Source organism: Callospermophilus lateralis, chromosome 10, assembly GCF_048772815.1.
Source record: "Callospermophilus lateralis isolate mCalLat2 chromosome 10, mCalLat2.hap1, whole genome shotgun sequence".
Lineage (NCBI taxonomy): Eukaryota > Metazoa > Chordata > Mammalia > Rodentia > Sciuridae > Callospermophilus > Callospermophilus lateralis.
Window position 1 is genome coordinate 57,114,803 of NC_135314.1, and position 26,221 is coordinate 57,141,023.

At 38.3% G+C, this 26,221-nt stretch overlaps 1 protein-coding gene across 1 annotated transcript in view; it reads left to right on the forward strand.

Moving 5' to 3' along the window:
- Golgb1 (golgin B1) overlaps nt 1-26,221 on the forward strand; it is a 77,133-nt gene that overhangs the window by 23,773 nt on the left and 27,139 nt on the right. Inside the window, exons 11-12 of the mRNA XM_076868888.2 lie at nt 22,089-22,203; nt 24,758-24,831. Of these exons, the coding sequence (XP_076725003.2) occupies nt 22,089-22,203; nt 24,758-24,831 (189 nt within the window). The remainder of the gene's footprint in view (nt 1-22,088; nt 22,204-24,757; nt 24,832-26,221) is intronic.

The window sequence follows — 26,221 nt, forward strand, 5'->3', positions numbered from 1 at the left end:
TATGCATAAATCTTAAGGTGCCATTGAGTTATGTCAAATGTGTACACCTATGTTACTCAGATCCTTACTAAGATATATCTTGTTACCATCACCCCACAAAGTATCCTCTTACTCTTTCTTATTTTTACTTTTTGGGAGGATATCAGAGATTGAACTCAGGGACCCTTGACCACTAAACCGCATCCCCAGCCCTATTTTGTATTTTATTTAGAGACAGGGTCTCACTGGGTTGCTTAGTGCCTGGTATTGCTGAGACTGGCTTTGAACTTTCAGTCCTCCTGCCTCAGCCTCCCAAGCAGCTGGGATTAAAGGTGTGCACCACTGTGCCTGGCTCCTCATACTCTTTTGTAGTCAACTCTGCCCTTCTCCAGAGTCAACTACTGTTTTTGTTTTGGTTTTTACCATATATTAATTTTGTCTATTTATAACATCATATAATCATACAATACGTGCTATATTGTGTAAACCTTTCACGTACCATATTTTGAGATCCATCCATATTGTTGCATGTGTCATAATTTGTTCTGTGTTGCTGAGAAATGGTCTATCTTATGAATATAATGTTTTCCTTTCATGTGATTGTACTGCACTTTCTTTTTTTTTTTTTTTAAAGAGAGAGAGAGGTAGAGAGAGAATTTTAGTATTTATTTTTTAGTTATCGGCGGGCACAACATCTTTGTTTGTATGTGGTGCTGAGGATCGAACCCGGGCCGCACGCATGCCAGGCGAGCGTGCTACCGCTTGAGCCACATCCCCAGCCCTGTACTGCACTTTCCTACTGATGGACACTTAGGCATTTTCATGCTTTGACTATTGTAAATTGTGCTACCATGATCATTCTCACAGTATTTGTGTAGACATATGTTTTCATTTTATCTTCAGTAAATACTAGTTGAAGATTTGCTGGGCCATAGAGTACATATGTATTTATATTTTTAAAGAAATACCAGATCTTTTCCCAAAGTGATTGTCCCATTTTATATTCCCACCTTCATTATATAAAAGTTCTAGTTGCTCCATATTTTCTTCCAGATTTGGTAGTGTCATCCTTTAAAGTTTTAGCCATTCTATGAATTTATATTTTTAAATGATGTGGAAATTTTTTTCCCTTGAGATTCTTGGCCATTTTGTGTATCTTCTTTTGGTAAAGTGTCTGTTCAAGTAATGATCCCATTTTTAAAATCAAGTTATTTATTTTTTTATTATCAAGTTGTAGGAATAATTTATATATTCCAAATGTTAATCAATTAATCAAATATGTTTGGTAAAAAGTTTGTCCCATATTGTGTCTTGTCTATTCATTTTCATAGCAATGGCTTTGAATTAACATACATTTTAAAATTTTGATGAAGTCTGTTACTTATCAGTTTTGGATTTCTGTGTTCTAAGAAACCTTTTTTTTTATTTTTATTTTTTTTTTTAGTTGTAGATGAACCAATACCTTTATTTAATTTGCCTATTTTTTATGTGGTGCCGGGGATCGAACTCAGTGCCTCATGCATGCTAGGCAAGCGCTCTGCCCACTGAGCCACAACCTCGGCCCCACTATGAAACCTTTTCTTAGAGCTAAGTCATAAAGATACTCTCTTATGTCTTATTCCACAAATTTATGGTTCTAGCTTGCACAGTTTGTCTGAACCTTATATAAATTCTTGTGTATGGTGTTCAGAGGTTTTTTTGGTTGAGTTTTTTTTTTTTCTCATATGGATACCAATTATTATCGTACCATTTCTTGAAGAGACTTTCCTCATTCTATTATTTTGGTAACTTTAATGAAAATTAAAGATTAATAGGTCCACATATGGACTTTCTATTCTGTTTCATGATCTTTTGTCAATCCTTAAGCCAGTATTACACTGGCTTCGTTACTATAGTTTGTCTTGAAGTCAGGTAGTAAAGTCCTCCAACTTTGTTCTTTTCAAGATTGCTTGGATTATTCCAGGTTCTTTACATTTCCACATAAATCATATGTTCAGCTTTTCGAATCCTATTTTTTAAAAATTCCAGTTGGAATTTTGAATTAGCATTGTATTATCTGTTGATTAGTTTGAGAATTGACGTCTTAACACTACTGAACTTTTAAATTTATGAATATAGTGTATCTCTTTACTATTTAGATCTTTACTTTGTTTTAGCAGTGTTTTATAGTTTTCATTGGAAAAGTAGTACATCTTTCAAAATTTATTTTAAAATAGTTCAGATTTTTTGTTATTTTAGATGAAATTATTTTAATTTCATTTTCTAACTGAATGCTAATATGTAAGTATATAATTGAATTTTATTAGCCTTCCAGTCTATGAACTTGATAAGTTTATTTTATTAGTTCTGATACGTTTTTGTAGCTTTGTTACAATTTGCTACATAAATAATCATGTCATTTACAAATAAAGACGTTTTATTTCTTTCTAATCTTTATACCTTCATTCACTATTTAATAGAAGTAACAAGACTAGACCTTTTTCCATTGTTCCTAATATTTTTAAATATTTTTATTAGTGCATCATAGTTATACATCATGGTGGGATTCATTTTTTGACATAATCATATACATACAATATAATTTTCTACACTTCAGTCCCTGCTATTTCCTTTCTCTCCCCTTCTCCCTCTCCCTGTCCCTTTCCTCTACTGGTCTTCTTTCTATTTATTTATAGTTTTTTCTAAATGATGCTTTATAGATATACTTAAAGTTGAAATTCACTGTGGTATATTCATTAGGTATATAGCATAATTTGGTCAATTTCATTCTGCTGTTCTTCCCCTTTTCCTCTCTCTTCTTCCACTGACCTCCCTTCTATGTTCATAGGATTCCCCCTCCCTTTTTTCTTCCTTATTTTGCTCTATCAAACAGAACATTCAATCCTTATTTTTTTTTAATCTGGCTTATTTCACTAAACATAATGTTCTCTCATTTTCATTCATTTACCAGCTGTTGTAGATTTTTCATAAATGTCATTTTTAATTTGAGGACATATTCCCTTCTATTCCTATTTCACTGAGAATTGGTATTCAATTTTGTCAAATGCTTTTTCTACATTTATTGAAATGACCATATAGATTATTTTCTTTTATTCACTTAGTAATTCAATTTTTTAATATTAAGACAATGTTGCATCATTGGAATAAACCTCACATGGTCATGAAACATTATCCTTTTCATCTATTATTGAATTTGATTTGTCAACATTTTCAGAACAATTTTTATCATATATTCATGTGAATTTTTCATATTTTATTTTCATTTATTGACCTTTCTCCCTTTGGACAGATCCAGAGACATATTTTATATATAGTAGTCTGTACACCTTTGAATTATACAATTTGACAAGTTTTAACCTGTATGTAACACACAAAGCCTTCACCACTATGAAAAAAATGAACATACTCATCATCTCCAAAAGTTTTGATCTCCCCCCTTTTAATCTCACCCAACCCAGGCAACCTCTGATCTGTTTTCTGTCATTAAAGCTTTAATTTTTTAGAATTTTTCTTTGTTATTTATTTATTTTTGGCTTCTTTCACTCAGCATATGTATTTTGAGAGTCAGTCTATTCCATTTGAAAAATCATTTTGTTGTATTGTTGAGTACCTTGTACATGCCATTTACTCATTGATGGACAGTTTTGAAGTGTTGTGTTTTTGGCTACTGCAAATAAAGGGTCTTTTTTTAATCTTTTAAGGCAATTCAGATAACAAGAAAGTAAATTTAGTCATTATTGCAGTTACCATTTCTGACATTTTTCATTCTTTGGGGATAAATCAGTAGTTGGCAATCTTCTCAGTGAAGGATCAAATACTGAATGTTTTAAGCTTTGTGGAGAATACAGTCTTGGTTGCAGTTAAATTCTGCTGTTGCAGAGCAAGAGCAGAAGAGTAAGAGTAAATAAATGATTGTAGCTGTGTTCCATGAAATTTTGTTTACTGAAACAAGTGTGGAAGGCCTCTAAAATTTGCCAAACCCTGCCTTCAAATTTCCATCTAGTCTGGTTCTGCCTAATGAACTCCCTTTGACTTTTATGTGTGGGTATGGGTGTGTTCTTATGTGTTTGTGTGTATGTATGTTATGACTGGTTCTTATAATTCTTGTATGACTGAAGTCATCTTTATCTTGACCTTATTAAAGATATTTTGCAAACTATAGAACTCTAATTGACAGGATTTTTTTCTTTTCAATACTTTAAGGATATTAGTTTATTTATCTTCTTTCTTGCATTTGTTTTTGACAAGAATTTTATTATCCTCCTTCTTCTCCCTCTTTTCCCCTGGCTGCTGTAGGATTTTATCACTGGTTTTGAGTACTTGAGTTGTGCTTTAGCATAGTTTTAGTCATACTTCCTGTTCTTGGGATTCATTGAGCCTTTTGAATCTTTGGGCTTGAAGTTTTAATCACTGTGGCTGTGTCACCTCACAGGCTCTGCCTGGCTTCCCCCTTTTTGGAGCAGATAGCCTGGAAACTCATTTATGGCATTAAGTTTGTAGGGTTCTAGCCTCTAAAAGGATCACTGTTCCAGTATTTTAAAAGCTTTTGTTTCATTATTTCACCCTGTATTGTTTTGGTTGTTTCAGGTGGAAGGGTAAGCTGTTTCAGGTTTTGCTTCAGTGGAAGCAAAAACCTTCTATTGGATTTTTAGCTTTATCTTTTTACAAAAGAATTTTGAAGTTGTTTTTCTAGAAAGTATGATATATATTCTTAGCCTTTCAGCCTTAGAGCTAATACTCTGTACCTCTTCACTTAAAATGTAGAAACTTTTACCCTATTTTTAGTTTCTGTATATATTATATTAAAAGCTATAAGACCCAGCACTCAAGTTTAATATTTAAATATTAAAAGAAAAATATTATCTTTAATACTTATCCACATATTTATCATTTGCAATGCTTTTCTCTCTCTTATGCTGAATACTTTTTGGAGCCCCCCCCCCCTGTAGATCTCCTATCTGATATTCTGTGAACTACAGCCATTTGCTGGAGACAGTTTTTTATGTCCATTTCATATAATTTTTCTTTGGCCTCTAGAATAGCCTACAATGTCCTTGCAGTCAGGTCTGTTAATAATAAAAGTCTCTTAGTTTTCTCTTGTGTAAAAATGAGTTTATATTGCATTTATTCTTGAATGATATTTGTTATTGAATAATTCTCTATAGACTGTTTTTCTCTCAGGACATTAAAGAATACCACTGTCTTCTGACCTACTTTGTCCTTCTCCATCAATTGATCATAGACATTCAAATTGTTGTTCCTCTCTATGGAAAGTATAATTTTTCCATTGATATTTTAAGACTTTTCTCTTTATTCTTGTCTGTGATGTACTCAGTTGTAGTTTTCTTTGTGATATTCTTGCTTTTTCTTGAGTTTGTTTCATGTAACCTTGTGTTTGGGAAAATTTTAGTGATTTCTTGAAATTTTTTTTTCCTGATCATTTTTTCCTCCTTCTCTTCTGGCATTTTATTTACTGTTATGTTGAATCTGTTAATATTGTCCCACATGTCTCTAAGGTTGTGTTCATTTTTTTTTAATATTAGATTTGATAATTTCTGTTGATCTGTCTTCAGGTTTACCAAGATTTCTTCTGCCATCTTTCTTCTACCATTAAATCTATCCATTGACTTTTTCATTTTAGGTATTCTGGTTTGGTTTGTTGTTGTTATTGTTCTAGAATTTCAAATTGTTTGTATAGTTTCTTTGTCCAAACTAAAGATTTCAAATCTTTTCATACAATATGAGCATATTAATTTTTAAAAAATATTTTTTACTTGTTGTTGGACCTTTATTTTATTTATTTGTATGTGTTGCTGAGAATCGAACCCAGTGCCTCATACATGCTAGGCAAGCACTCTACCACTGAGCCACAACCCCAGTCCCAATATGAATATATTAATTTATGCCCTAAGTGTAGCTTCTTTAAAATCCTTATTTGATAACTACAAAGTCTACATTATTTTGTGTTTACTCTCTGTTGATTGTTTTTTCTTGAGAATGAGTCACATTTTCCTTTTTGTTGTTGTTGTTGTTTTTTTTTTTTATTGTTGGTTGTTCAAAACATTACATAGTTCTTGATATATCATATTTCACACTTTGATTCAAGTGGGTTATGAACTCCCATTTTTACTCCGTTTACAAATTGCAGAATCACATCAGTTACACTTCCATTGATTTATATATTGCCATACTAGGGTTTGTTGTATTCTGCTGCCTTTCCTATCCGTTACTACCCCCCTCCCCTCCCCTCCCCTCCCCTCTTCTCTCTCTACCCACTCTACTGCAGTTCATATCTCCCCCTTGTATTATTTTTCCCTTTCCCCTCGCTACCTCTTGTATGTAATTTTGTATAACCCTGAGGGTCTCCTTCCATTTCCATGCAATTTCCCTTCTCCCTCCCTTTCCCTCCCACCTCTCGTCCCTGTTTAATGTTAATCTTCTTCTCATGCTCTTCGTCCCTACTCTGTTCTTAGTTACTCTCCTTATATCAAAGAAGACATTTGGCATTTGTTTTTTAGGGATTGGCTGGCTTCACTCAGCATAATCTGCTCTAATGCCATCCATTTTCCTCCAAATTCTATGATTTTGTCATTTCTTAATGCAGAGTAATACTCCATTGTGTATAAATGCCACATTTTTTTTATCCATTCGTCTATTGAAGGGCATCTAGGTTGGTTCCACAGTCTTGCTATTGTGAATTGTGCTGCTATGAACATCGATGTAGCAGTGTCCCTGTAGCATGCTCTATTTAGGTCTTTAGGGAATAGACCGAGAAGGGGAATAGCTGGGTCAAATGGTGGTTCCATTCCCAACTTTCCAAGAAATCTCCATACTGCTTTCCAGATTGGCTGCACCAATTTGCAGTCCCACCAACAATGAACAAGTGTACCCTTTTCCCCACATCCTCGCCAGCACTTGTTGTTGTTTGACTTCATAATGGCTGCCAATCTTACTGGAGTGAGATGGTATCTTAGGGTGGTTTTGATTTGCATTTCTCTGACTGCTAGGGATGGTGAGCATTTTTTCATGTACTTGTTGATTGATTGTATGTCCTCCTCTGAGAAGTGTGTGTTCATGTCTTTGGCCCATTTGTTGATTGGGTTATTTGTTATCTTGTTATCTAATTTTTTGAGTTCTTTGTATACTCTGGATATTAGGGCTCTATCTGAAGTGTGAGGAGTAAAGATTTGTTCCCAGGATGTAGGCTCCCTATTTACCTCTCTTGTTGTTTCTTTTGCTGAGAAAAAACTTTTTAGTTTGAGTAAGTCCCATTTGTTGATTCTAGTTATTAACTGTTGTGCTATGGGTGTCCTATTGAGGAATTTGGAGCCCGACCCCACAGTATGTAGATCGTAGCCGACTTTTTCTTCTATCAGACGCCGTGTCTCTGATTTGATATCAAGCTCCTTGATCCATTTTGAGTTAACTTTAGTGCATGGCGAGAGAAAGGGATTCAGTTTCATTTTGTTGCATATGGATTTCCAGTTTTCCCAGCACCATTTGTTGAAGATGCTATCCTTCCTCCATTGCATGCTTTTAGCCCCTTTATCAAATATAAGATAGTTGTAGTTTTGTGGGTTGGTTTCTGTGTCCTCTATTCTGTACCATTGGTCCACCCGCCTGTTTTGGTACCAGTACCATGCTGTTTTTGTTACTATTGCTCTGTAGTATAGTTTGAAGTCTGGTATCGCTATACCGCCTGATTCACCCTTCCTGCTTAGCATTGTTTTTGCTATTCTGGGTCTTTTATTTTTCCATATGAATTTCATGATTGCTTTCTCTATTTCTATAAGAAATGCCATTGGGATTTTGATTGGCATTGCATTAAACCTATAGAGAACTTTTGGTAATATCGTCATTTTGATGATGTTAGTTCTGCCTATCCATGAACAGGGTATATTTTTCCATCTTCTAAGATCCTCTTCTATTTCTCTCTTTAGGGTTCTGTAGTTTTCATTGTATAAGTCTTTCACCTCTTTTGTTAGGTTGATTCCTAAGTATTTTATTTTTTGGGGGGATATTGTGAATGGAGTGGTTGTCCTCATTTCCATTTCAGAGGATTTGTCGCTGATATACAGGAATGCCTTTGATTTATACGTGTTGATTTTATATCCTGCCACTTTGCTGAATTCATTTATTAGCTCTAATAGTTTCTTTGTAGACCCTTTTGGGTCTGCTAGGTATAGAATCATGTCATCTGCAAATAGTGATAATTTAAGTTCTTCTTTTCCTATTTTTATGCCTTTAATTTCTTTCGTCTGTCTAATTGCTCTGGCCAGTGATTCGAGAACTATGTTGAACAGAAGTGGTGAGAGAGGGCATCCCTGTCTTGTTCCAGATTTTAGAGGGAATGCCTTCAATTTTTCTCCATTCAGAATGATGCTAGCCTGAGGTTTAGCATAGATTGCTTTTACAATGTTGAGGTAAGTTCCTGTTATCCCTAGTTTTTCTAGCGTTTTGAACATAAAGGGATGCTGTACTTTGTCGAATGCTTTTTCTGCATCTATCGAGATGATCATATGGTTCTTATTTTTAAGTCTATTGATGTGGTGAATAACATTAATTGATTTCCGTATATTGAACCAGCCTTGCATCCCAGGGATGAATCCTACTTGATCATGGTGCACAATTTTTTTGATATGTTTTTGAATCCGATTTGCCAGAATTTTATTGAGGATTTTTGCATCTAGGTTCATTAGAGATATTGGTCTGTAGTTTTCTTTCTTTGAAGTGTCTTTGTCTGGTTTAGGAATCAGGGTGATGTTGGCCTCGTAGAAAGAATTTGGAAGTTCTCCCTCTTTTTCTATTTCCTGAAATAGCTTGAAAAGTATTGGTGTTAGTTCCTCTTTAAAGGTTTTGTAAAACTCTGCTGTATACCCATCCGGTCCTGGGCTTTTCTTAGTTGGTAGTCTTTTGATGGTTTCTTCTATTTCCTCAATTGATATTGGTCTGTTTAGGTTGTCTATATCCTCCTGCATTAATCTGGGCAGATCATATGACTTAAGAAATTTATCGATGCCTTCACTATCTTCTATTTTATTGGAGTATAAGGATTCAAAATAGTTTCTGATTATCTTCTGTATTTCTGAAGTGTCTGTTGTGATATTGCCTTTTTCATCCCGTATGCTAGTAATTTGATTTCTCTCTCTTCTTCTCTTCGTTAGCATGGCTAAGGGTCTGTCGATTTTATTTATTTTTTCAAAGAACCAACTTTTAGTTTTGTCAATCTTTTCAATTGTTTCTTTTGTTTCGATTTCATTAATTTCAGCTCTGATTTTAATTATTTCTTGCCTTCTACTTCTTTTGCTGTTGTTTTGCTCTTCTTTTTCTAGGATTTTGAGATGGAGTATGAGATCATTTATTTGTTGGTTTTTTCTTTTTTTAAGGAATGAACTCCAAGCAATGAATTTTCCTCTTAGAACTGCTTTTAATGTGTCCCATAGATTCCGATATGTTGTGTCTGTGCTTTCATTTATCTCTAAGAATTTTTTAATTTCCTCCTTGATGTCTTCTATAACCCATTGATCATTTAGTAACCAATTGTTCATTCTCCAAGTGATGCATGTTTTTTCCTTCCTTCTTTTATCGTTGATTTTCAGTTTCATTCCATTATGATCAGATAAGATGCATGGTATTATCTCCACTCCTTTATATTGTCTAAGAGTTGCCCTGTGACATAATATATGATCTATTTTTGAGAAGGATCCATGTGCTGCTGAGAAAAAAGTGTAACTGCTTGATGTTGGGTGGTATATTCTATATATATCAATTAAGTCTAGGTTATTAATTGTGTTATTGAGTTCTATAGTTTCCTTATTCAACTTTTTTTTGGAAGATCTGTCTAGTGGTGAGAGAGGTGTGTTGAAGTCTCCCATGATTATTGTATGGTGGTCTATTAGACTCTTAAGAAGAGTTTGTTTGATGAACATAGCTGCACCATTGTTTGGGGCATATATATTTATGATAGTTATGTCTTGTTGGTGTATGGTTCCCTTGAGCAGTATGTAGTGTCCCTCTTTATCCCTTTTGATTAACTTTGGCTTGAAATCTATTTTATTTGATATGAGTATGGACACTCCTGCTTGTTTCCTAAGTCCATATGAGTGATATGATTTTTCCCAACCTTTCACCTTCAGTCTATGTATGTCTTTTCCTATCAAATGCGTCTCCTGTAGGCAGCATATTGTTGGGTCTTGTTTTGTGATCCATTCTACTAGCCTGTGTCTCTTGATTGGTGAGTTTAAGCCATTAACATTTAGGGTTATTATTGAGATATGGGTTGTTTTTCCAGCCATAATTGTTTTTTTTTTTTTATTCAAAACATTACAAAGATTTCAGAATCACATCGGTTACACATCCACATTTTTACATAATACCATAATAGTAACTGTTGTATTCTGCTACCTTTCCTATCCTCTACTATCCCCCCTCCCCTCCCCTCCCATCTTCTCTCTTTACCCCATCTACTGTAATTTATTTCTCTTCTTATTTTTTTCCCATTCCCCTCACAAACTCTTATATGTAATTTTGTATAACAATGAGGGTCTCCTTCCATTTCCAAGCAATTTCCCTTTTCTCTCCCTTTCCCTCCCACTTCATGACTCTGCTTAATGTTAATCTTTTCCTCCTGCTCTTCCTCCCTGCTCTGTTCTTGGTTGCTCTCATTATATCAAAGAAGACATTTGGCATTTGTTTTTTAGGGATTGGCTAGCTTCTCTTAGCATAATCTGCTCTAGTGCCATCCATTTCCCTGCAAATTCCATGATTTTGTCATTTCTTAGTGCTGCGTAGTATTCCATTGTGTATAAATGCCACATTTTTTTTATCCATTCATCTATTGAGGGGCATCGGGGTTGGTTCCACAGTCTAGCTATTGTGAATTGTGCTGCTATGAACATCGATGTGGCAGTATCCCTGTAGTACGCTCTTTTGAGGTCTTCAGGGAATAGTCCGAGAAGGGCAATAGCTGGGTCAAATGGTGGTTCCATTCCCAGCTTTACCAGGAATCTCCATACTGCTTTCCATATTGGCCTCACCATTTTGCAGTCCCACCAGCAATGTATAAGAGTACCCTTCTCCCCACATCCTCGCCAGCACTTGTTATTGTTCGACTTCATAATGGCTGCCAATCTTACTGGAGTGAGATGGTATCTTAGGGTGGTTTTGATTTGCATTTCTCTGACTGCTAGAGATGGTGAGCATTTTTTCATGTACTTGTTGATTTGATTGTATGTCCTCCTCTGAGAAGTGTCTGTTCAGGTCTTTGGCCCATTTGTTGATTGGGTTATTTGTTTTCTTATTGTTTAATTTTTTGAGTTCTTTGTATACTCTGGATATTAGGGCTCTATCTGAAGTGTGAGGAGTAAAAATTTGTTCCCATGATGTAGGCTCCCTATTTACCTCTCTTATTGTTTCTCTTGCTGAGAAAAAACTTTTTAGTTTAAGTAAGTCCCATTTGTTGATTCTTGTTTTTAACTCTTGTGCTATGGGTGTCCTATTAAGGAATTTGGAGCCCGACCCCACAATATGTAGATCGGAGCCAACCTTTTCATCTATCAGACGCATAGTCTCTGATTTGATATCAAGGTCCTTGATCCATTTTGAGTTAACTTTTGTGCATGGCGAGAGGAGGGGATTCAGTTTCATTTTATTGCATATGGATTTCCAGTTTTCCCAGCACCATTTGTTGAAGATGCTATCCTTCCTCCATTGCATGCTTTTAGCCCCTTTATCGAATATAAGATAGTTGTAATTTTGTGGATTGGTTTCTGTGTCCTCTATTCTATACCATTGGTCCACCCGCCTGTTTTGGTACCAGTACCATGCTGTTTTTGTTACTATTGCTTTGTAGTACAGTTTGAAATCTGGTATCGCTACACCTCCTGATTCACACTTCCTGCTTAGAATTGCTTTTGCTATTCTGGGTCTTTTATTTTTCCATATGAATTTCATGATTGCTTTATCTATTTCTACAAGAAATGCCATTGGGATTTTGATTGGCATTGCATTGAACCTATAGAGAACTTTTGGTAATATTGCCATTTTGATGATGTTAGTTCTGCCTATCCATGAACAGGGTATATTTTTCCATCTTCTGAGATCTTCTTCTATTTCTCTCTTTAGGGTTCTGTAGTTTTCATTGTATAAATCTTTCACCTCTTTTGTTAGGTTGATTCCCAAGTATTTTATTTTTTTTTGAGGATATTGTGAATGGGGTAGATGTCCTCATTTCCAGTTCAGAAGATTTGTCGCTGATATACAGGAATGCCTTTGATTTATGCGTGTTGATTTTATATCCAACCACTTTGCTGAATTCATTTATTAGCTCTAGTAGTTTCTTTGTAGACCCTTTTGTGTCTTCTAGGTATAGGATCATATCATCCGCAAACAGTGATAATTTAAGTTCTTCTTTTCCTATTTTTATGCCTTTAATTTCTTTCGTCTGTCTAATTGCTCTGGCCAGTGTTTCAAGAACTATATTGAATAGAAGTGGTGAGAGAGGGCATCCCTGTCTTGTTCCAGATTTTAGAGGGAATGCCTTCAGTTTTTTTCCATTTAGAATGATGCTAGCCTGAGGCTTAGCATATATAGCTTTTATAATTTTGAGGTAAGTTCCTGTTATCCCTAGTTTTTCTAATGTTTTGAACATAAAGGGATGCTGTACTTTGTCGAATGCTTTTTCTGCGTCCACCGAGATGATCATATGGTTCTTATCTTTAAGTCTATTGATGTGGTGAATAACGTTTATTGATTTCCGTATATTGAACCAGCCTTGCATCCCAGGGATGAATCCTACTTGATCATGGTGCACAATCTTTTTTATATGTTTTTGTATACGATTTGCCAGAATTTTATTGAGGATTTTTGCATCTAAATTCATTAGGGATATTGGTCTTTCTTTGAGGTGTCCTTCTCTGGTTTGGGAATCAGGGTGATATTGGCCTCATAGAATGAATTTGGGAGTTCTCCCTCTTTTTCTATCTCCTGAAATAGATTATGGAGTATTGGTATTAGTTCCTCTTTAAATGTTTTGTACAACTCTGCTGTATATCCATCCGGTCCTGGGCTTTTCTTGGTTGGTAGTCTTTTGATGGCTTCTTCTATTTCCTCCCTTTATATTGATCTGTTTAGGTTGTTTATATCTTCCTGATTCAATCTGGGTAGTTCATATGTCTCAAGGAATTTATCTATGCCTTCACTATCTTCTATTTTATTAGAGTATAGGGTTTCAAAATAATTTCTAATTATCGTCTGTATTTCTGAATTGTCTGTTGTGATGTTGCCTTTTTCATCCCGTAAGCTAGTAATTTGGGTTCTCTCTCTTCTTCTCTTTGTTAGTGTGGCTAGTGGTCTATCAATCTTATTTAATTTTTCAAAGAACCAACTTTTAGTTTTGTCAATTTTTTCGATTGTTTCTTTTGTTTCGATTTCATTGATTTCTGCTCTAATTTTAATTATTTCTTGCCTTCTACCGTATTTGCTGCTGATTTGTTCTTCTTTTTCTAAGGCTTTGAGGTGTAGTATGAGGTCATTTATTTGTTGGCTTTTCCTTCTTTTAAGGAATGAACTCCATGAAATGAATTTTCCTCTTAGTACTGCTTTCATAGTGTCCCAAAGATTTCGATATGTTGTTTCTGAGTTTTCGTTTACCTCTAAGAATTTTTTAATTTCCTCTTTGATGTCTTCTGTAACCCTTTGTTCATTCAGTAGCATATTGTTTAATCTCCATGTGATGTAGGGTTTTTCCTTTCTCATTTTATTATTGATTTCCAATTTCATTCCATTATGATCAGATAAAATGCATAGTAGTATCTCAACTCCTTTGTAATTGCTAAGCTTTGCCCTGTGACATAATATATGGTCTATTTTTGAGAAGGATCCATGTGCTGCTGAGAAGAAAGTGTATCCGCTTGATGTTGGGTGGTATATTCTGTATATATCAATTAAGTCTAAGTTATTTATTGTATTATTGAGCTCTATGGTTTCTTTATTCAATTTTTGTTTGGAAGATCTGTCCATTGGTGAGAGAGGTGTATTAAAATCTCCCATGATTATTGTGTTGTGGTCTATTAGACTCTTGAACTTGAGAAGAGTTTGTTTGATGAACGTAGCTGCACCATTGTTTGGGGCATATATATTAATGATCGTCAAGTCTTGTTGGTGTATGGTTCCCTTGAGCAGTATGTATTGTCCTTGTTTATCCCTTTTGATTAACTTTGGCTTGAAGTCTATTTTATTTGATACAAGTATGGACACCCCTGCTTGCTTCCGGGGTCCGTATGAGTGATATGATTTTTCCCAACCTTTCACCTTCAGTCTGTGTATGTCTTTTCCTATCAGATGAGTCTCCTGTAGGCAGCATATTGTTGGATCTTTTTTTTTAATCCATTCTACTAGCCTATGTCTTTTGATTGGTGCATTTAAGCCATTAACATTTAGGGTTACTATTGAGATATGGTTTGTATTTCCAGCCATATTTGGTTATGTATGATACTTAACATGATTAGTTTTTCCTTTATTGTACTACCTCCCGTTGTTGGTTTTCATTGTTATTTTTCATTTCCTCTTCCTGTAATGTTTTGCCAAGGATGTTTTGAAGAGCTGGTTTTCTAGCTGCAAATTCTTTTAACTTTTGCTTATCGTGGAAGATTTTTATTTCATCTTCAATCCTGAAGCTTAATTTCGCTGGATACATGATTCTTGGTTGGAACCCTTTTTCTTTCAGCGTTTGAAATATGTTGTTCCAGGATCTTCTAGCTTTCAGAGTCTGTGTTGAAAGATCAGCAGTTATCCTGATTGGTTTACCCTTAAATGTAATCTGCTTCCTCTCTCTTGTGGCTTTTAAGATTCTCTCATTATTCTGTATGTTGGGCATCTTCATTATTATATGTCTTGGTGTTGATCTCTTATGATTTTGTATATTCAGTGTCCTGTAAGCTTCTAGTATTTGGATTTCTTTTTCATTCTTTAAGTCTGGGAAGTTTTCTAGTATTATTTCATTGAATAGATTACTCATTCCCTTGGTTTGGACCTCTGTACCCTCTTGTATCCCAATAACTCTTAGGTTTGGTTTCTTGATGTTATCCCATAATTCTTGGATGTTCTGCTCATGATTTCTTAACATTCTCGCTGAGCTATCTATGTTCTTTTCAAGTTGAAAAACTTTGTCTTCGTTGTCTGAAGTTCTATCTTCCAAGTGTTCTACTCTGCTGGTAATACTCTCATTTGAGTTTTTAATTTGGTTTATTGTTTCCTGCATTTCCAGGATTTCTGTTTGTTTGTTTTTTATATCCTCTATCTCCCTATAGAGTTGATCTTTTGCTTCTTGGATTTGTTTATGTAATTCATTGTCCAAGTGATTTTTCATTGTCTGAATTTGATGAATAATGTCTTCCTTGAGACTCCAGATCATCTGAAGCATGTATATCCTGAACTCTTTGTCTGACATTCCATCAGCTGCAGATATTACCTCATCTAATGTTGAATTGACCTGTATTGTTTGTGGTCCTTTCTTTCCTTGTCTTTTCATACTGCTCATGATTCTTTCTAGCTTTGTGAAACTGTTGAGCTAATGTTTTTCCCCTTATATATTTGTATTGTTCTTGAATAGCTCCAATATCCCTCTTTTTCGGAGAAAGACAATGTTAACAGATCCCAATATCAACAGTACATTATCTGAGGACAAGTTTTCATTATTAATACATTTATAGTTAGATTCTAAGACTATAGATGTTGGATTTAATTATTACTTAAGAATATATTCCTTAGTTTCATAAAAGGCGTACCATATCTCGTGGCATATAGAAAACTTAATTTCAGACGAAGGATGTTATACTTAAAGAGAAAGGAGTGAGGGAATGAGGTTAGACTAACTTAGCACCTTTGGAGAACTCTAACCACTCGACTGGTAATTTATGGAAGAATGTATAGACTCAACCTCCTATTTAGATAGTTACCCTATGTATAGATAGCAAAAGTTAGGAGATTGAAAGTGGTATAGAGAGAATATGAATTAAAAAAAAAAGAAAAGAAAAGAAATAACAAGGAAGAAAAGAGAAATAAGAGAAGGGAAAGGGAAGTAAGATAGAAATACAGAAAAAAAATGGGGGGGAGGTGGGGTATATGCAATTCCTCTATATTATATTACTTTGGTAATTCAGTTGTTCATGCTCAGTTCTTGGTTTCACATATGCTGAAGTTGTGGAAGAGAGAGAAGAAAAGAGAAAGAGAGGAAAAAAAAAAAAGACTCTCAGAACACTGTTTTCCTTGCTTCCAGTAGGTGGCGTTGTCTATTCCTAGTTTGAGCCTCTGTATTCAGGGTGGTGGGTATAGCCAGTGTGAAGGGAAATGAGCTTCCACCTGTATCTTCCCTACTCTAGTCTCTGAGGTAGAAAACAGGTGCCTCTACAGTTGTTGTTTTGTGTTGATAGCTACAATCCCCAAAAGCTTGTGGGAAATATTTTGAGTTATCGCAGCTAAGGGTGGGGGAGTTGGAAACCGGGTACCTGGATCAGCCGCAACTGTGCTGGTAGCCACACCCACTTTGATGGGTTTTAAGGGTTGATGGGCTTCCTGGAGACTAGCGCTCTGGGCGGGACCGGACTTCCTCCTCCGGTCTGGCTGAGCTGCTGGCGCCTTCCTGCTCCGGTCTGGCTGGCGGCTGGCGCCTTCCTGCTCCGGTCTGGCTGGGCGGCTGTCGCGGCTTCCTGCTCCGGTCTGGCTGGGCGGCTGTCGCGACTTCCTGCTCCGGTCTGGCTGGGCGGCTGTCGCGGCTTCCTGCTCCGGTCTGGCTGGGCGGCTGTCGCGGCTTCCTGCTCCGCCCTGGCTGGGCGGCTGTCGCGGCTTCCTGCTCCGGTCTGGCTGGGCGGCTGTCGCGGCTTCCTGCTCCGGTCTCCATAATTGTTTATTTATGTTACTAAACATGGTTTGTTTTCCTTTTTGATTATTTTCCCCCCCTTTACTGTCCTACCTCCCACTGTTGGTTTTCATTGTTATTTTCCATTTCCTCTTCCTGTAATGTTTTGCCGAGGATGTTTTGAAGACATGGTTTTCTAGCTGCAAATTCTTTTAACTTTTGTTTATCGTGGAAGGTTTTAATTTCATCTTCCATCCTGAAGCTTAATTTCGCTGGATACATGATTCTTGGTTGGAACCCATTTTCTTTCAGTTTTTGAAATATGTTATTCCAGGATCTTCTAGCTTTCAGAGTCTGTGTTGAAAGATCAGCAGTTATCCTGATTGGTTTACCCCTAAATGTAATCTGCTTCCTTTCTCTTGTAGCTTTTAAAATTCTCTCCTTATTCTGTATGTTGGGCATCTTCATTATAATGTGTCTAGGTGTGGATCTCTTATGATTTTGCACATTCGGCGTCCTGTATGCTTCTAGGATTTGGGATTCTGTCTCATTCTTCAAGTCTGGGAAGTTTTCTCGTATTATTTCATTGAATAGGTGGTTCATTCCTTTGGTTTGGACCTCTATACCTTCCTGTATCCCAATGACTCTTAAGTTTGGTCTCTTTATATTATCCCATATTTCTTGGATGTTCTGCTCATGGTTTCTTAACAGTTTTGCTGAGCTATCTATGTTCTTTTCAAGTTGAAATACTTTGTCTTCATTGTCTGATGTTCTATCTTCTAAGTGTTCTACTCTGCTGGTAGTATTCTCAATTGAGTTTTTAAGTTGGTTTATTGCTTCCTGCATTTCTAGGATTTCTGTTTGTTTGTTTTTTATTACCTCTATCTCCCTGTATAGTTGATCTTTTGCTTCTTGGATTTGTTTATGTAATACATTGTCGAAGTGGTCGAAATGATCTTTCATTGTCTGATTTTGCTGTCTAATGTCTTCCTTGAGACTCCAGATTATTTGCAGCATGTATATCCTGAATTCTTTATCTGACATTCCATCTGCTGCAGCTATAACCTCTTCTAAAGTTGAGTTGACCTGCATTGCTTGTGGTCCTTTCTTTCCTTGTCTTTTCATATTGCTCGTGTTTCTTTCTGCTTAGTGAAACTGTTGTGTTTTTGAAATTTTTCCCCCTATATATTTATATTGCTCTTGTATAATTGAAAAGTCTCCCTTGCAGGGGCGGGCGGCAGCTCTGCTCCTCCTCCAATTGGGGTGATCTGTCTACCACGCTGGCGGGCCGCTGGGACTGTTCTGCCGGTCGGTTGCAGGTCTGCCTACCTTAGAGGCGCGGGCAGCGGCTCTGCTCTGCCCTTCCTCCTATTGGTGTGACGTGTCTACCACGTCACCACGTCCGTGAACCCCTGGGCCTGTTCCACCAGTTAGTCGCGGATCTGACTACCTTGCAGGCGTGGGCGGCGGCTCTGCTCTGCCCCTTCTCCAATTGGGTTGTCGTGACTACCACGCCGGCAGGTCGCTGTGCCTGTTCTGGGCGCGGGCTGCGGCTCTGCTCTGCCCCTCCCCCAAGTGGTGTGACGTGTCTACCACGCCGGTAGGCCGCTGGGCCTGTTCTGCCAGTCTGTCACAGGCCTGCCTATCATGCGGGCTCGGGTGGAGGATCTGCTCTGCCCCTACTCCAATTGAGGTGTCGTGACTACTACGCCGGCAGGTCGCTGGACCTGTTCTGGGCGCGAGTGGCGGCTCTGCTCTGTCCCTGCTCCAATTGGGTTGACGTGACTACGACGCTGTCGGGCCGTTTGGCCTACACCGACCGCGGGAGAAGGCTCTGCTCTGCCCCTACTCCAATTGGGATGACGGGTGACGTGTCTACCACACCAGCAGGCCGCTGGGCCTGATCCGCCGGTCGGACGCGGGTCTGCCTACCTTGCGGGCTCCGGGAGGCAGCTCTACTCTGCCCCTCCTCCAATTTGTGTGATGTGTCTACCACACCAGTAGACCGCTGGGCCTGTTCCGCCGGTCGGTCGCAAGTCTGTCTACCTTGCAGGCTCGGGGGTCGGCTCTGCTCTGCCCCTACTCCAAATGGAGTGATGTGACTGCCACGCTGGTGGGCCGCTGGGCCTGATCCAGGCTCGGGGAGCGGCTCTGCTCTGCCCCTCCCCCAAGTGGTGTGACGTGTCTACCACGCCGGCAGGCCGCTGGGGCTGTTCTGCCAGACTGTCACAGGCCTGCCTACCTTGCGGACGCGGGTGGAGGATCTGCTTTCCCCCTACTCCAATTGGGGATTCTTGACAACCACGCCGGCAGGTCGCTGGACCTGTTCCGGACGCAGGCGGCGGCTCTGTTCGGCGCCTGCTCTAGCCGGAGCGACGCGACACCACGCCGGCGGGTTGCTGGACCTTTTCCGGGCGCAGGTGGCGGCTCTGTTCAGCCCCTGCTCTAGCCGGAGCGACGCGACACCAAGCCGGCGGGTCGCTGGGCCTGTTCCGGGCTCTGGCGGCGGCTCTGTTCGGCCCCTGCTCTAGCCGGAGCGACGCGACACCACGCCGGCGGGTTGCTGGACCTATTCCGGGCGCAGGCAGCGGCTCTGATCGGCCCCTGCTCTAGCCGGAGCGACGCGACACCACGCCGGCGGTCGCTGGGCCTGTTCCGGGCTCTGGCAGCGGCTCTGTTCGGCCCCTGCTCTAGCCGGGGCGACGCGACACCACGCCGGTGGGTCGCTGGACCTATTCCGGGCGCAGGCGGCGGCTCTGATCGGCCCCTGCTCTAGCCGGGGCGACGCGACACCACGCCGGCGGGTCGCTGGACCTGTTCCGGGCTCTGGCGGCGGCTCTGTTCGGCCCCTGCTCTAGCCGGAGCGACGCGACACCACGCCGGCGGGTCGCTGGACCTGTTCCAGGCGCAGGCGGCGGCTCTGATCGGCCCCTGCTCTAGCCGGAGCGACGCGACACCACGCCGGCGGATCGCTGGGCCTGTTCCGGGCTCTGGCGGCGGCTCTGTTCGGCCCCTGCTCTAGCCGGAGCGACGCGACACCACGCCGGCGGGTCGCTGGGCCTGTTCCGGGCTCTGGCGGCGGCTCTGTTCGGCCCCTGCTCTAGCCGGGGCGACGCGACACCACGCCGGCGGGTCGCTGGGCCTGTTCCGGGCTCTGGCGGCGGCTCTGTTCGGCCCCTGCTCTAGCCGGAGCGACGCGACACCACGCTGGCGGGTCGCTGGGCCTGTTCCGGGCTCTGGCGGCGGCTCTGCTCCGCCCCTCTGGCCTTCACAGTATTCAGCAGGACCCGGACCGAGAGACAGTTTCCGCGGGTTCTTTATCCCTGGGCCAGAGCAGTTCCGGGAGCCAGAATTCGGCCTCTCCGGACTTGGTGAATGCTCCGACAGGAGCAGGCTCCAAGAAGCAGTTTCCGCGGGTTCTATAGCCCTGGGCCAGAGCAGCTCCGGTAGCCGGAGCTCCGCCGCTCCGGGCTCGGTGCTTGTTCTGATAGGAACAGGCTCCAAGAAGCAGTTTCCGCGTGTTATTTAGCACTAAGTCTGAGCAATTTGTCTGCGAGACGCAGACAATCGTCAGCCTGAAATTACCTGTTCTATAGCTGAAAGAGCTGCAATCAGTCAAAAACAAGGATGGTGACGTCAGCTCTCCAAGATGGTGGCCGCTGGCTTCCTCCGTGGTCTGACCGGTGTGGAGAACCGAACTGGACCGTTTCCTTCCCCATCTCCAACCCAGAATTCAGCTCCGAGCTCAGCAAATGCCTAGCTGGCAGGAGCCCGCAGAATCAGCATTGCTGTATCTCTGCGCCACCAGCCCGTCGTTTCTCAGTGCGCTCCGCAGACTCCAGCCGCAGGGCGATCTGCCGAACAATCAGCGCTCACTTTGTCTTCTTGTTCTCCTTCCCCTCTCTCCTAGCCTTCACTCTTCCTATTCATAACTAACAGCATCAATAGGAATTGCCAAGTTCAGCTGGTAATTACCAACAATGGGCATAATTCAGGAGTTTTATCCTGGAGTTAGATAATCTTTCCCCCTGTCTCCAGTACAATGCCAGCAGGATTCGTTGTTGTTGTTTTTTGATGAGTGATTTTATATAGAATCCTGGATATGTTTTGCAGTTTTTTTAAGAGTCTATTCTGCTATTTATAAAATTCTGAAGATTTTTTATTATTTTTTTTTATCATTCAGCAACCTGGACTCAAATTACAAGCTCTGACCTGTGATAAAAAGCCACTAAAAACTCAGTTTAGTTTTTTTGCCTTAACTGACTGCTTTGAGTCAGTCCTGAAAATACACTGTTCATTGTTCAGTCAGAAATTTGAATTAAATTTGTACATAGAATTTAGAGCTCCTTCTTGCAAATAGTCTTTTTCTTCTGTCCAATTTCCCTGATGTGCCAAAAATATATTCTGGCAGTTGTGTCTGCAACAAAGTATTTCTTCTTATCCTTCAAGCTATAAATACCCATGGCTATTCTATTAGAGTTTTACATGCCTTATATAACACAAACTGGGAACTTCTGTGTTAAAGCCATAAAAAAAAAAAAAAAAAAAACTCTAAGCTCATTTCTTGCTATTTTTTAGTCATCAAATGAACGTTTGGAGTCAGGTATGCCATAAAAACTCTTATGGCTTAAAATTTTCACAATTCCGTGAAAAATTGCATAGAATAATCCCCTTAGAGAGATATAAAGCTAAAGATTTAGCATAATTAGTTATATGCTTGTCATTAGGAAAACCTAACATTCTGGATTCATAAATTAAGCACAGGAGAATTTTATTGTGTATGAAAAACAAAACAAAACCAAAAAGGAACGAAGGTTCTTCTTCCTTTCTTAAGAAGCATATGTTCCTTTTCCCTCTGTTTCCTTTTTGAGGTTTCCTTCTTCATGTTCGTTTTTCTCTAGGAGAGAGGACTTGTTGCTTGGTGACGTTAATCTACTCTTACACTGTTACTCACAAACCTAAAAATGTTCTTTCTGTGCAATAAACTTGAGATTTCTATCTTTGTAATTCAGGCTTCAGTCTTACATTCAGAAAACCAATGAACTGAAAGTTGGTGTGAAATATTTTATTTCTCTATCTTCAGGTAGAGAAACATTCTTTCAAAGATTACCTAGGCAGAGAAGTAGATGCTATTTTTAAAATATTGCCATGGTTGGAGAATTTTTAGAAGACAAAAATGCTGGAAGTTAGCTGGGCATTAGTGTAAGTGTTTTTTGTTGGAGAATCATTAACTTGTTGTCTTTCCACAATTTAGGCAGTCACTGAGGAGACTATTGCCTCTTTGCAGAAGAGAGTGGTAGAGCTAGAGAATGAAAAGGGAGCCTTGCTCCTTAGTTCTATAGAGCTGGAGGAGCTGAAAGCTGAGAATGGTATGTATTAAATAAAAAACCATAATTCTCTCTTCTTATCTCTCATGTGCTCTTCTATTCTTACTACTATACATGTGTAACATGTAGATTTTCTGATTCTATGATAGTAAAGATTTTAGCACAGCTGATAGTTTTCAGAGATAAAATTAATACACACTGAATAATTAGAGCATAGAACCAGTGATTGCACAAGACAGTTTGCACTATGAGCCATAAATACTGTGGAATTTCTATATAATTTAAATTCACTTGGGAATAGTCAGGATATCTTCTAGGGTATATGAATGAACAGAACCTTAATAAGATAATTAATTTTTAAATAGGGAAAATGAGGAAAGGAAGGACATTCTTAGTAATAAATTTGTGGAATAAGTTAACAAAAATTATAAATAAAAGTTTAAAGGTATACTCTTCTGATTTTTTCTCCTGCCATACTTTGCTTAGAATCTGACCCCTTTCTTTATCTGGCTAACTTCAGTCTCATCCAGAGCATTGTTTTTCAGCAGTTTAGCCCTTTTCCTGGGTTAAATATATTTTTATGCTTCCATAACATCTTTGCATACTTTTAACGTTGTAGTAGAATTATCTATTTATATGCATGTCTTTTTTATTACATTATAAGCTCTTCAAATTATAAATTATGAGCTCTTTAAGGGAAGAGGCAATTCTTAAATTTTTAAAAAATCTTTTCTTTACCCAGAAATTTGTATAGTATCTGGCAAACAGTGGCTGCTGAATAGTTTTCTTGGGTTGAACTGAATTTGTTAGCACTTTATTATATTGAACTTTATGTGAACAGTTAGTAAGAATGAAGACATGTCTTATTCCACTTGACTGCTTCACAAGGACCTTATGGGATTAGTAGCATATAAATATTAATACTTTGCTGATCTAATTTGTCCTAGATTAACTGACTACTAAGCTTTATATACTAGGAGTAAGAATGAATACCAAGTAAAGTTTGTAAAACCTGTTAAACTCTAGAGTCAATATATTCAATACAGCCATTTTGTATTTTCCACTTAGTGCTAAATTGAAGTTTATGCTCCCTGATTAACCTATTCCCGCCATAAGCAAAGAAAGCCACATATTCAGCTCATTTATTTAACCCACTCAAAGTACTTCTTTGAGACCTTAATCATGAGGCTTATTTTACAGTTTTGCTAACAGTCCCTACCCCCCTGTTCATGTGGCTTCCACATGGTTTGGAGGTATGGTGTGAGTTCCATTCTCTTTCCTGAAGGGATCATTAGCCTTAAGGCATTGGGTAGTGGCTTTTGTGTCTGCTCTCATAGGTTGTCTTTGCTTTATGTGTCATGTTATATTCTATTCACTTTTGTACTGCCAATTCTATCACTGTACCCCCCACTCAAATAATCTTGTAAATGTCTGAATATACTACTGTAGGTTCATTTGCTTCATAAATATTCTTACCTTCTTTCATATAGCCAATGTCTGTGGTACCTTTCCTGTGTGCCAGGAACTATTCTAGTAGCTAAGGATATAGCTTTGAACATATTAAAGGAGGAGACAGGTTGGAAATGTGTTTGAGACCATTTCAGAGAGTAATAAGTATTAGAATAAAAATGAAACAACACACTGCAAGCATCCCTGGGGGTGGGGGGACAAGGCAGAATTCGAGAGGTCAGGGTCAGCCTTTCTGGGGACTTGAAAACCTGAACGATTAAAGGGGTCAGCCATGCAAAGAGGCTAAGCAAAGAACATTTTGAGCAGAAAAAAAAGAGCTGTACAAATGACCTGAGGTGTGAATGAACTTGACATTTTGCAGACAGAAAGAAGGCCAGTGTTTTTGAAGAATAGTGAACAAAAAAGGGGCAGTACAAGAGAAGATTGGAGAATAAGTGGAGTCAAAGGATGAGCACCCAAATGTTAAAACATTTAGATGTTGTGTAAAAAGTATGCTTATTATTAATAAGTTATTAATATCAGTGCACAATATTTTTCTTTTCCAATGTATTACTACTTTTGTTAAGATGTACACATTGCTAATACCTATATTCTGATCCCAGCTCTCTGTAAATTAGCCATTTAACCTCTTCACATCATGTTATTTCTTTGTTTCCTCATTTGACTGTTCAGGAGATTGGATAGCTTCCATTTAGTGCAAAAATTTAAAGTCTTGATGAATGTATAAAAATGAATACTGAGGACATTATAATTAATACAAAACATATATTTGAACACAATAGAATTATGGATAAATTAAGGCAAATGTATTGCCTCAGAGCTCCAGATTATGCTATAGAAATAACTGCTTCATCTCCTATGTCCTGGTGCCCTCCTTCTTTTAAGCCTTCCACTACTTAGTATGCTTCATGCAGGCTCATTATCATCACCTAGCTCTATTCTCTGTCTTATCTAACATTCTTTTGCTTCTTCTTTATTTTAATAAAGCAAGTTTTTCATCTCCCCAGAACTATTTTATTTTTCTTCTTAATCTATTTCATCATTTCATGCATCTCAAATGTGATTGTGTCTCTGTTTTCTCAAACACTCCATATATTTTCTAAAGATTTTATTTTGTGACTTGCAGAAAAACTGTCTTCTCATATTACTCTTCTGAAGACTCAGAATAAAACTGAGGAGGCAGATAGTGAAGTCCATGAGGTAAGTGGTGCATTCTTAGTATAACCAGAATAAGAACTAAGTTAAGAGGAGGTAGCTTCAAATCTTTGTAGTGTCAACAGAGAATTACATGGGGTGAGGTCTATTTCAGAAATTCACAATGGTTAGAATTTCTCATGTACTCATGTACATGAGAAGATTTGGAATTCTTTGTCCTAAAGCAATACAACTATAGTAGCCATTGTTTTTTCTTTGTCAATCTCAGAAAAGTTTTTCAGTGGAGATTAAATAAAATCTCTTAGGTTCCCCATCCTTCCCCCAGTTGGCAGGGCGCCTTTGGAAAATGGAGCTTTTTACAACCTGAAAGTTATTATAAGAAATACATGACTGCTTAATATCAGTCTGTTGATTTAGAGAAACTTTTCCCCTGAGCTAAATAACTGTGTTCAGTTTTGATCTCTAGAAATTTAATCTGGCATAGGTAATGAAGAAAGCAAAAAATAAATTTTAAATTATTAAAAACAGTGTTCATGAAAAAAATGATGATATAACTTTTCTTAAATTAATGAATAATTCAGAAATTGAATCTCTTTTTCTTACTCAGTAACTGAGAATGATATCAAGATGATAGCTAATATTCATTGAGTACTTACTGTTTGCCAGCTACTGTTAGTAAGTGGTAGAGCTAAGATGTAAACCCAGCCAGTTGGGCTGCAGAGCTTGTTGGCCATTGCATTATTCAACAGTTATGTGCTTTATTTTTTTATATTTATTTTCCCGTCAAGTTGGCATACTTTTCCTGAAGGGAAAAATATTGCTATTGGCAGAGGTGGAGATTTTATTGTGTGCCCTGCACTGAAATCCTTTTAATAAAATGCTGATTAAATCTGTCAAAAATGAGATTCACTCATTTTTCTTTTTCAACAAAATAATTTTAGAGATAATATTTATGGATTGAACAGCCTAACACAGTAATGTTTATATAATTTGGTTATTTGCCCAATAATTCCATAATTTCATGCCCAAGTGCCAGCAGAGCTGTTTTTTGATGATTTGATTCTGGCAGTTTATCTGAATCTACTTGTTTAAAAATCTACCTGTCAGTTAATAGGAATTTTATCTAATATTTGCATTTTCCTTATTTCTAACTAAGGAAAAGGAATCCCATAACTTCCTCTGTGATATGGGATGAAATGAAGATTTAACTTATTTCTGTTTCCCTTTTTATTTTTAAGCAGTTCATGGGTATACTAATTAGGAGTTTTAATCTAAAGAAAAAAGTTTTCCAAAAAAGTAATATCTAGAAAGTGAATTCCAAGTTTCCTTAGGTCTTATGACTAGATCTCAACCTCAGTATGGGATTGACAGAATTCCCCTGTTCATTCAATTGGAAATACAAACTGGTTTATAAAAAATTTAGCAGTTTTATGGT